Raw genomic sequence first — 8,762 nt, forward strand, 5'->3', positions numbered from 1 at the left:
CTGCCGTTCCTGGGAAGGCCACTAAGGGCGCCACCGCCATTGGGAGGGTTCGTGAGGGCGCTGCCACACATTGGTAGGTCCCGTAGGGGCAAGCTGCCCAGGGCAGTGCCCCAGCTGCTCCTGGGCGGGCACTCAAGGGCACCTCCGCCTATGGGAGGGCCCTTAGGGCCGCCACCGCCCCTAGGATCGCTCATGGGGGCGCCATCGCACCTAGTAGGTCCCATAGGTGCACCAACACCCTTTATGGAGGACCTCTGGGGGCGCCGCCGGCCTTGGGAGGGCCTCCTAGGGACGTCGCCGCCCCGATGATTGTCCATAAAGGGAACCACGTATCTGGGAGGGCCCATGGAGGCGCCATTTCACTTGTAAGAACCCCTGGGATGCCATCATCCCTAAAAGGGCCGCTGTGGTAGCAGATACCCCGGAGAGGGCCTCTGTGGGCACCAATGCCCTTGGGAGGGCGTTTTTGTTCGACACCACCCCAGGGAATTTTCCTGGAGGCACCACCACTCCTGGGAGGGCCCTTGAGGGCGCTGACGCCCCTTAGAAGGCACCTTGGGATGCCGCCGGAACTGGGAAAGTCCTTGGGGGTGCCGACTGCCCTGGGAGGGCCCCTGAGGGCGCCCCCACACCTGTGAGGTCCATTGGTGGCGCACCAGCACCTAGCAGGTCTCCTGGGGGCAGTTGTTTTTGCTTTATTTAGAACTCTTGGAGATATTTTGACGTTAAATAAATACGATTCCAATCGCATTTCCAGTATCATTTCATCCTGAATAATGTAAAGCAGAACAAATATCCAACAGCAAAACATAAGTTGGGTTGTTGTGTTGACTGACTGCTGTTCTCCTATTGGCTGTAGTTGGGAGGATTTACATTTTAGTCCACTAATCACAGTTAAGTATGGGATTGTTGGTCATGCACGACAGAACGACCATACCAAGCTATAGAGCTCCCAGGAGGGTCGCCTCTGGTAGGGCCCTTGGGGACTCTGCCGTTCCTGGAAGGGCCACTAAGGGCGCCACCGCCCTTGGGAGGGTTCGTGAGGGCGCTGCCACACCTTGGTAGGTCCCGTAGGGGCAAGCTGCCCAGGGCAGGGCCCCAGCTGCTCCTGGGCGGGCACTCAAGGGCGCCTCCGCCTATGGGAGGGCCCTTCGGGCCGCCACCGCCCCTAGGAGCGCTCATGGGGGCGCCATCGCACCTAGTAGGTCCCATAATTGCGCCAACACCCTTTATGGAGGACCTCTGGGGGCGCCGCCGGCCTTGGGAGGGCCTCCTAGGGACGTCGCCGCCCCGATGATTGTCCATAAACGGAACCACGTATCTGGGAGGGCCCATGGAGGCGCCATTTCACTTGTAAGAACCCCTGGGATGCCATCATCCCTAAAAGGGCCGCTGTGGTAGCAGATACCCCGCAGAGGGCCTCTGTGGGCACCAATGCCCTTGGGAGGGCGTTTTTGTTCGACACCACCCCAGGGAATTTTCCTGGAGGCAATTAATACCACTCCTGAGGCAACCCAAGGGCGCCTCCGCCAATAGGAGGGCCCCCAGGTTCGCCACCGACCCTGGGAGCGCCAATGCCGCTAACAAAAGCCCGGGCTGTGGGCGCCACTGCCCCTGGGAGCGGTATTGCCCGTGACATGAACCCTCGGGACGCCAACGCTTCTGGAAGGAAGCTTGAAGGCGCCACCGTCCATGGGAGGGCCCATGGAGGTACCATCGCACCTAGCAGGGCCCATAGGTGCACCAACACCCTTTATGGAGGACTTCTGGGGGCGCCGCCGCCCTTGGGAGGGCCTCCTAAGGACGTCGCCGCCCCGATGATTGTCCATAAAGGGGACTATGTATCTGGGAGGGCCCCTGGAGGCTCCGTTTCACCTGTAAGAACCCCTGGGATGCCATCACCCTAAAAATGGACCCCTGTGATAGCAGATACCCCTCAGAGGGCCTCTGTGGGCACCACTGCCCTTGGGAGGGCAATTGTGGGCGACACCACCCCAGGGAGTTTTCCTGGAGGCACCACCACTCCTGGGAGGGCCCTGGGGGCGCTGCAGCCTCTTAGAAGGCACCTAGGGATGCCGCCGGAACTGGAAAGGTCCTTGGGGGCGCCGACAGCCCTGGGAGGGCCCCTGACGGCGCCCCCACACCTGTGAGGTCCATTGGTGGCACACCAGCACCTAGCAGGTCTCCTGGGGGCAGTTGTTTTTGCTTTACTTAGAACTCTTGGAGATATTTTGACGTTAAATAAATACGATTCCAATCGCATTTCCAGTATCATTTCATCCCGAACAATGTAAAGCAGAATAAATATCCAACAGCAAAACATAAGTTGGGGTGTTGTGTTGACTGACTGCTGTTCTCCTATTGGCTGTAGTTCGGTGGATTTACATTTTAGTCCACCAATCACAGTTAAGTATGGGATTGTTGGACATGCACGACAGAACGACCTTACCAAGCTACAGAGCTCCCAAGAGGGTCGCCTCTGTTAGGGCCCTTGGGGACTCTGCCGTTCCTGTGAGGGCCACTAAGGGCGCCACCGCCCTTGGGAGAGTTCGTGAGGGCGCTGCCACCCCTGGTAGGTCCCGTAGGGACAAGCTGCCCAGGGCAGGGCCCCAGCTGCTCCCCGACGGCACCTGGAGCGGGCGCTCTCCGCCAGGAGGGCTCCCGTGTCTTGCCATCGCCCTGGGGAGCCAATGCCCCTAACGAAAGCCTGGCTGTGGCTGCTGCCTGGGAGTTATCGCTGTGACAGGCACCCTCGGACGACACTTCTTCTGAAGGAACCTGAAGGCGTCCCAGAGGACCATGGATGCGTTACCACCTGTGAGGTCCATTGGTGGCGCACCAGCACCTAGCAGGTCTCCTGGGGGCAGTTGTTTTTGCTTTATTTAGAACTCTTGGAGATATTTTGACGTTAAATAAATACGATTCCAATCGCATTTCCAGTATCATTTCATCCTGAACAATGTAAAGCAGAACAAATATCCAACAGCAAAACATAAGTTGGGGTGTTGTGTTGACTGACTGCTGTTCTCCTATTGGCTGTAGTTCGGTGGATTTACGTTTTAGTCCACCAATCACAGTTAAGTATGGGATTGTTGGACATGCACGACAGAACGACCTTACCAAGCTATAGAGCTCCCAGGAGGGTCGCCTCTGGTAGGGCCCTTGGGGACTCTGCCGTTCCTGTGAGGGCCACTAAGGGCGCCACCGCCCTTGGGAGAGTTCGTGAGGGCGCTGCCACCCCTGGTAGGTCCCGTAGGGACAAGCTGCCCAGGGCAGGGCCCCAGCTGCTCCTGGGCGGGCTCTCAAGGGCGCCTCCGCCAATAGGAGGGCCCCCAGGTTCGCCACCGCCCCTGGGAGCGCCAATGCCCCTAACGAAAGCCCGGGCTGTGGGAGCCGCTGCCCCTGGGAGCGCTATCGTCGGTGACAGGCACCCTCGGGACGACACTTCTTCTGGAAGGAACCTTGAAGGCGCCACCGCCCCTGGGAGGGACCATGCGGATGCCATCGCACCTGTGAGGTCCATTGGTGGCGCACCAGCACCTAGCAGGTCTCCTGGGGGCAGTTGTTTTTGCTTTATTTAGAACTCTTGGAGATATTTTGACGTTAAATAAATACGATTCCAATCGCATTTCCAGTATCATTTCATCCTGAACAATGTAAAGCAGAACAAATATCCAACAGCAAAACATAAGTTGGGGTGTTGTGTTGACTGACTGCTGTTCTCCTATTGGCTGTAGTTCGGTGGATTTACATTTTAGTCCACCAATCACAGTTAAGTATGGGATTGTTGGACATGCACGACAGAACGACCTTACCAAGCTATAGAGCTCCCAGGAGGGTCGCCTCTGGTAGGGCCCTTGGGGACTCTGCCGTTCCTGGGAGGGCCACTAAGGGCGCCACCGCCCTTGGGAGGGTTCGTGAGGGCGCTGCCACACATTGGTAGGTCCCGTAGGGGCAAGCTGCCCAGGGCAGGGCCCCAGCTGCTCCTGGGCGGGCACTCAAGGGCGCCTCCGCCTATGGGAGGGCCCTTAGGGCCGCCACCGCCCCTAGGAGCGCTCATGGGGGCGCCATCGCTCCTAGTAGGTCCCATAGGTGCGCCAACACCCTTTATGGAGGACCTCTGGGGGCGCCGCCGGCCTTGGGAGGGCCTCCTAGGGACGTCGCCGCCCCGATGATTGTCCATAAAGGGAACCACGTATCTGGGAGGGCCCATGGAGGCGCCATTTCACTTGTAAGAACCCCTGGGATGCCATCATCCCTAAAAGGGCCGCTGTGGTAGCAGATACCCCGCAGAGGGCCTCTGTGGGCACCAATGCCCTTGGGAGGGCGTTTTTGTTCGACACCACCCCAGGGAATTTTCCTGGAGGCACCACCACTCCTGGGAGGGCCCTTGAGGGCGCTGACGCCCCTTAGAAGGCACCTAGGGATGCCGCCGGAACTGGGAAAGTCCTTGGGGGTGCCGACTGCCCTGGGAGGGCCCCTGAGGGCGCCCCCACACCTGTGAGGTCCATTGGTGGCGCACCAGCACCTAGCAGGTCTCCTGGGGGCAGTTGTTTTTGCTTTATTTAGAACTCTTGGAGATATTTTGACGTTAAATAAATACGATTCCAATCGCATTTCCAGTATCATTTCATCCTGAACAATGTAAAGCAGAACAAATATCCAACAGCAAAACATAAGTTGGGGTGTTGTGTTGACTGACTGCTGTTCTCCTATTGGCTGTAGTTCGGTGGATTTACATTTTAGTCCACCAATCACAGTTAAGTATGGGATTTTTGGTCATGCACGACAGAACGACCTTACCAAGCTGTAGAGCTCCCAGGAGGGTCGCCTCTGGTAGGGCCCTTGGGGACTCTGCCGTTCCTGGGAGGGCCACTAAGGGCGCCACCGCCCTTGGGAGGGTTCGTGAGGGCGCTGCCACCTCTGGTAGGTCCCATAGGGACAAGCTGCCCGGGGCAGGGACCCAGCTGATCCTGGGCGGGCACTCAAGGGCGCCTCCGCCAATAGGAGGGCTTCCAGGTTCGCCACCGACCCTGGGAGCGCCAATGCCGCTAACAAAAGCCCGGGCTGTGGGCGCCACTGCCCCTGGGAGCGCTATTGCCCGTGACAGGAACCCTCGGGACGCCAACGCTTCTGGAAGGAAGCTTGAAGGCGCCACCGTCCATGGGAGGGCCCATGGAGGTACCATCGCACCTAGCAGGGCCCATAGGTGCGCCAACACCCTTTATGGAGGACTTCTGGGGGCGCCGCCGCCCTTGGGAGGGCCTCCTAAGGACGTCGCAGCCCCGATGATTGTCCATAAAGGGGACTATGTATCTGGGAGGGCCCCTGGAGGCTCCGTTTCACCTGTAAGAACCCCTGGGATGCCATCACCCTAAAAAAGGACCCCTGTGATAGTAGATACCCCTCAGAGGGCCTCTGTGGGCACCACTGCCCTTGGGAGGGCGTTTGTGGGCGACACCACCCCAGGGAATTTTCCTGGAGGCACCACCACTCCTGGGAGGGACCTTGGGGGCGCTGCCGCCCCTTAGAAGGCACCTAGGGATGCCGCCGGAACTGGGAAGGTCCTTGGGGGCGCCGACAGCCCTGGGAGGGCCCCTGAGGGCGCCCCCACGCCTGTGAGGTCCATTGGCGGCGCACCAGCACCTAGCAGGTCTCCTGGGGGCAGTTGTTTTTGCTTTATTTAGAACTCTTGGAGATATTTTGAGGTTAAATATATACGATGCCAATCGCATTTCCAGTATCATTTCACCCTGAACAATGTAAAGCAGAACAAATATCCAACAGCAAAACATAAGTTGGGGTGTTGTGTTGACTGACTGCTGTTCTCCTATTGGCTGTAGTTCGGTGGATTTACATTTTAGTCCACCAATCACAGTTAAGTATGGGATTGTTGGACATGCACGACAGAACGACCTTACCAAGCTATAGAGCTCCCAGGAGGGTCGCCTCTGGTAGGGCCCTTGGGGACTCTGCCGTTCCTGGGAGGGCCACTAAGGGCGCCACCGCCCTTGGGAGGGTTCGTGAGGGCGCTGCCACACCTTGGTAGGTCCCGTAGGGGCAAGCTGCCCAGGGCAGGGCCCCAGCTGCTCCTGGGCGGGCACTCAAGGGCGCCTCCGCCTATGGGAGGGCCCTTAGGGCCGCCACCGCCCCTAGGAGCGCTCATGGGGGCGCCATCGCACCTAGTAGGTCCCATAGGTGCGCCAACACCCTTTATGGAGGACCTCTGGGGGCGCCGCCGGCCTTGGGAGGGCCTCCTAGGGACGTCGCCGCCCCGATGATTGTCCATAAAGGAACCACGTATCTGGGAGGGCCCATGGAGGCGCCATTTCACTTGTAAGAACCCCTGGGATGCCATCATCCCTAAAAGGGCCGCTGTGGTAGCAGATACCCCGCAGAGGGCCTCTGTGGGCACCAATGCCCTTGGGAGGGCGTTTTTGTTCGACACCACCCCAGGGAATTTTCCTGGAGGCACCACCACTCCTGGGAGGGCCCTTGAGGGCGCTGACGCCCCTTAGAAGGCACCTAGGGATGCCACCGGAACTGGGAAAGTCCTTGGGGGTGCCGACTGCCCTGGGAGGGCCCCTGAGGGCGCCCCCACACCTGTGAGGTCTATTGGTGGCGCACCAGCACCTAGCAGGTCTCCTGGGGGCAGTTGTTTTTGCTTTATTTAGAACTCTTGGAGATATTTTGACGTTAAATAAATACGATTCCAATCGCATTTCCAGTATCATTTCATCCTGAACAATATAAAGCAGAACAAATATCCAACAGCAAAACATAAGTTGGGGTGTTGTGTTGACTGACTGCTGTTCTCCTATTGGCTGTAGTTCGGTGGATTTACATTTTAGTCCACCAATCACAGTTAAGTATGGGATTGTTGGTCATGCACGACAGAACGACCATACCAAGCTATAGAGCTCCCAGGAGGGTCGCCTCTGGTAGGGCCCTTGGGGACTTTGCCGTTCCTGGGAGGGCCACTAAGGGCGCCACCGCCCTTGGGAGGGTTCGTGAGGGCGCTGCCACCCCTGGTAGGTCCCGTAGGGACAAGCTGCCCAGGGCAGGGCCCCAGCTGCTCCTGGGCGGGCACCTGCGCCTCCGCCAGGAGGGGCCCCCAGGTTCAAGCACCGCCTGGGAGCCGCAATGCCCAACAAAGCCTGGCTGGGGAGCCAAGGCCCCTGGGAGCGCTTATCGCCGGTGACAGGCACTCGGACGGCTATACTCTTCTGAAGGAACCTGAAGGCGCCACCGCCCCTGGGCACCATGCGGATGCCATCGCACCTGTGAGGTCCATTGGTGGCGCACCAGCACCTAGCAGGTCTCCTGGGGGCAGTTGTTTTTGCTTTATTTAGAACTCTTGGAGATATTTTGACGTTAAATAAATACGATTCCAATCGCATTTCCAGTATCATTTCATCCTGAATAATGTAAAGCAGAACAAATATCCAACAGCAAAACATAAGTTGGGGTGTTGTGTTGACTGACTGCTGTTCTCCTATTGGCTGTAGTTCGGTGGATTTACGTTTTAGTCCACCAATCACAGTTAAGTATGGGATTGTTGGACATGCACGACAGAACGACCTTACCAAGCTATAGAGCTCCCAGGAGGGTCGCCTCTGGTAGGGCCGTTGGGGACTCTGCCGTTCCTAGGAGGGCCACTAAGGGCGCCACCGCCCTTGGGAGGGTTCGTGAGGGCGCTGCCACACATTGGTAGGTCCCGTAGGGGCAAGCTGCCCAGGGCAGGGCCCCAGCTGCTCCTGGGCGGGCACTCAAGGGCGCCTCCGCCTATGGGAGGGCCCTTAGGGCCGCCACCGCCCCTAGGAGCGCTCATGGGGGCGCCATCGCACCTAGTAGGTCCCATAGGTGCGCCAACACCCTTTATGGAGGACCTCTGGGGGCGCCGCCGGCCTTGGGAGGGCCTCCTAGGGACGTCGCCGCCCCGATGATATTCCATAAAGGAACCACGTATCTGGGAGGGCCCATGGAGGTGCCATTTCACTTGTAAGAACCCCTGGGATGCCATCATCCCTAAAAGGGCAGCTGTGGTAGCAGATACCCCGCAGAGGGCCTCTGTGGGCACCAATGCCCTTGGGAGGGCGTTTTTGTTCGACACCACCCCAGGGAATTTTCCTGGAGGCACCACCACTCCTGGGAGGGCCCTTGAGGGCGCTGACGCCCCTTAGAAGGCACCTAGGGATGCCGTCGGAACTGGGAAAGTCCTTGGGGGTGCCGACTGCCCTGGGAGGGCCCCTGAGGGCGCCCCCACACCTGTGAGGTCCATTGGTGGCGCACCAGCACCTAGCAGGTCTCCTGGGGGCAGTTGTTTTTGCTTTATTTAGAACTCTTGGAGATATTTTGACGTTAAATAAATACGATTCCAATCGCATTTCCAGTATCATTTCATCCTGAATAATGTAAAGCAGAACAAATATCCAACAGCAAAACATAAGTTGGGGTGTTGTGTTGACTGACTGCTGTTCTCCTATTGGCTGTAGTTCGGTGGATTTACATTTTAGTCCACCAATCACAGTTAAGTATGGGATTGTTGGTCATGCACGACAGAACGACCTTACCAAGCTATAGAGCTCCCAAGAGGGTCGCCTCTTGTAGGGCCCTTGGGGACTCTGCCGTTCCTGGGAGGGCCACTAAGGGCGCCACCGCCCTTGTGAGGGTTCGTGAGGGCGCTGCCACACCTTGGTAGGTCCCGTAGGGGCAAGCTGCCCAGGGCAGGGCCCCAGCTGCTCCTGGGCGGGCACTCAAGG

At 58.5% G+C, this 8,762-nt stretch overlaps 5 protein-coding genes across 5 annotated transcripts; all 5 read right to left on the reverse strand.

The window, feature by feature from the left end:
- Nucleotides 1–241: 241 nt before the first annotated feature.
- Nucleotides 242–1,335, reverse strand: LOC121873625 (basic salivary proline-rich protein 2-like). The gene is made up of 2 exons (XM_042377271.1): nucleotides 938–1,335; nucleotides 242–674 (listed from the first exon to the last, which is right to left on the reverse strand). Exons 1-2 carry the CDS (start codon nucleotides 1,333–1,335, stop codon nucleotides 242–244), a joined length of 831 nt encoding a protein of 276 aa, XP_042233205.1.
- A 601-nt stretch (nucleotides 1,336–1,936) lies between these two features.
- LOC121873626 (basic salivary proline-rich protein 2-like) lies at nucleotides 1,937–4,090 on the reverse strand. Its single transcript, XM_042377273.1, has 5 exons — nucleotides 3,816–4,090; nucleotides 3,374–3,552; nucleotides 2,751–2,857; nucleotides 2,450–2,679; nucleotides 1,937–2,186 (listed from the first exon to the last, which is right to left on the reverse strand). Exons 1-5 carry the CDS (start codon nucleotides 4,088–4,090, stop codon nucleotides 1,937–1,939), a joined length of 1,041 nt encoding a protein of 346 aa, XP_042233207.1.
- A 17-nt stretch (nucleotides 4,091–4,107) lies between these two features.
- LOC121873627 (basic salivary proline-rich protein 3-like) lies at nucleotides 4,108–4,937 on the reverse strand. Its single transcript, XM_042377274.1, has 2 exons — nucleotides 4,804–4,937; nucleotides 4,108–4,540 (listed from the first exon to the last, which is right to left on the reverse strand). Exons 1-2 carry the CDS (start codon nucleotides 4,935–4,937, stop codon nucleotides 4,108–4,110), a joined length of 567 nt encoding a protein of 188 aa, XP_042233208.1.
- Nucleotides 4,938–5,527: 590 nt separating this feature from the next.
- LOC121873628 (basic salivary proline-rich protein 2-like) lies at nucleotides 5,528–6,358 on the reverse strand. Its single transcript, XM_042377275.1, has 2 exons — nucleotides 5,950–6,358; nucleotides 5,528–5,658 (listed from the first exon to the last, which is right to left on the reverse strand). Exons 1-2 carry the CDS (start codon nucleotides 6,356–6,358, stop codon nucleotides 5,528–5,530), a joined length of 540 nt encoding a protein of 179 aa, XP_042233209.1.
- A 156-nt stretch (nucleotides 6,359–6,514) lies between these two features.
- LOC121873629 (basic salivary proline-rich protein 2-like) lies at nucleotides 6,515–8,023 on the reverse strand. Its single transcript, XM_042377276.1, has 3 exons — nucleotides 7,587–8,023; nucleotides 7,091–7,323; nucleotides 6,515–6,645 (listed from the first exon to the last, which is right to left on the reverse strand). The coding sequence occupies exons 1-3, from the start codon at nucleotides 8,021–8,023 to the stop codon at nucleotides 6,515–6,517; spliced, it is 801 nt and encodes a 266-aa protein (XP_042233210.1).
- Nucleotides 8,024–8,762: the final 739 nt, after the last annotated feature.

The sequence above is a fragment of the Homarus americanus genome, unplaced genomic scaffold, assembly GCF_018991925.1.
Source record: "Homarus americanus isolate GMGI-L3 unplaced genomic scaffold, GMGI_Hamer_2.0 scaffold46709, whole genome shotgun sequence".
Lineage (NCBI taxonomy): Eukaryota > Metazoa > Arthropoda > Malacostraca > Decapoda > Nephropidae > Homarus > Homarus americanus.

Excerpts from the sequence above, each read along its gene's own strand:
- LOC121873625 (XM_042377271.1), bottom strand. The coding sequence starts at position 1,335 with ATGGGCCCTCCCAGATACGTGGTTCCGTTTATGGACAATCATCGGGGC. Across the intron at positions 675-937 it reads CCTGGGAGCTCTATAGCTTG|GAGACCTGCTAGGTGCTGGT; the intron begins GTATGGTCGTTC and ends AACTGCCCCCAG.
- LOC121873626 (XM_042377273.1), bottom strand. The coding sequence starts at position 4,090 with ATGGGACCTACTAGGAGCGATGGCGCCCCCATGAGCGCTCCTAGGGGC. Across the intron at positions 3,553-3,815 it reads CCTGGGAGCTCTATAGCTTG|GAGACCTGCTAGGTGCTGGT; the intron begins GTAAGGTCGTTC and ends AACTGCCCCCAG. Across the intron at positions 2,680-2,750 it reads AGAAGAAGTGTCGTCCGAGG|GGCGATGGCAAGACACGGGA; the intron begins GTGCCTGTCACA and ends TTGGCTCCCCAG.
- LOC121873627 (XM_042377274.1), bottom strand. The coding sequence starts at position 4,937 with ATGGGACCTACCAGAGGTGGCAGCGCCCTCACGAACCCTCCCAAGGGC. Across the intron at positions 4,541-4,803 it reads CCTGGGAGCTCTACAGCTTG|GAGACCTGCTAGGTGCTGGT; the intron begins GTAAGGTCGTTC and ends AACTGCCCCCAG.
- LOC121873628 (XM_042377275.1), bottom strand. The coding sequence starts at position 6,358 with ATGGCATCCCAGGGGTTCTTACAAGTGAAATGGCGCCTCCATGGGCCC. Across the intron at positions 5,659-5,949 it reads CCCCAAGGGCCCTACCAGAG|GAGACCTGCTAGGTGCTGGT; the intron begins GCGACCCTCCTG and ends AACTGCCCCCAG.
- LOC121873629 (XM_042377276.1), bottom strand. The coding sequence starts at position 8,023 with ATGGCATCCCAGGGGTTCTTACAAGTGAAATGGCACCTCCATGGGCCC. Across the intron at positions 7,324-7,586 it reads CCTGGGAGCTCTATAGCTTG|GAGACCTGCTAGGTGCTGGT; the intron begins GTAAGGTCGTTC and ends AACTGCCCCCAG. Across the intron at positions 6,646-7,090 it reads CCCTCCTGGCGGAGGCGCAG|GAGACCTGCTAGGTGCTGGT; the intron begins GTGCCCGCCCAG and ends AACTGCCCCCAG.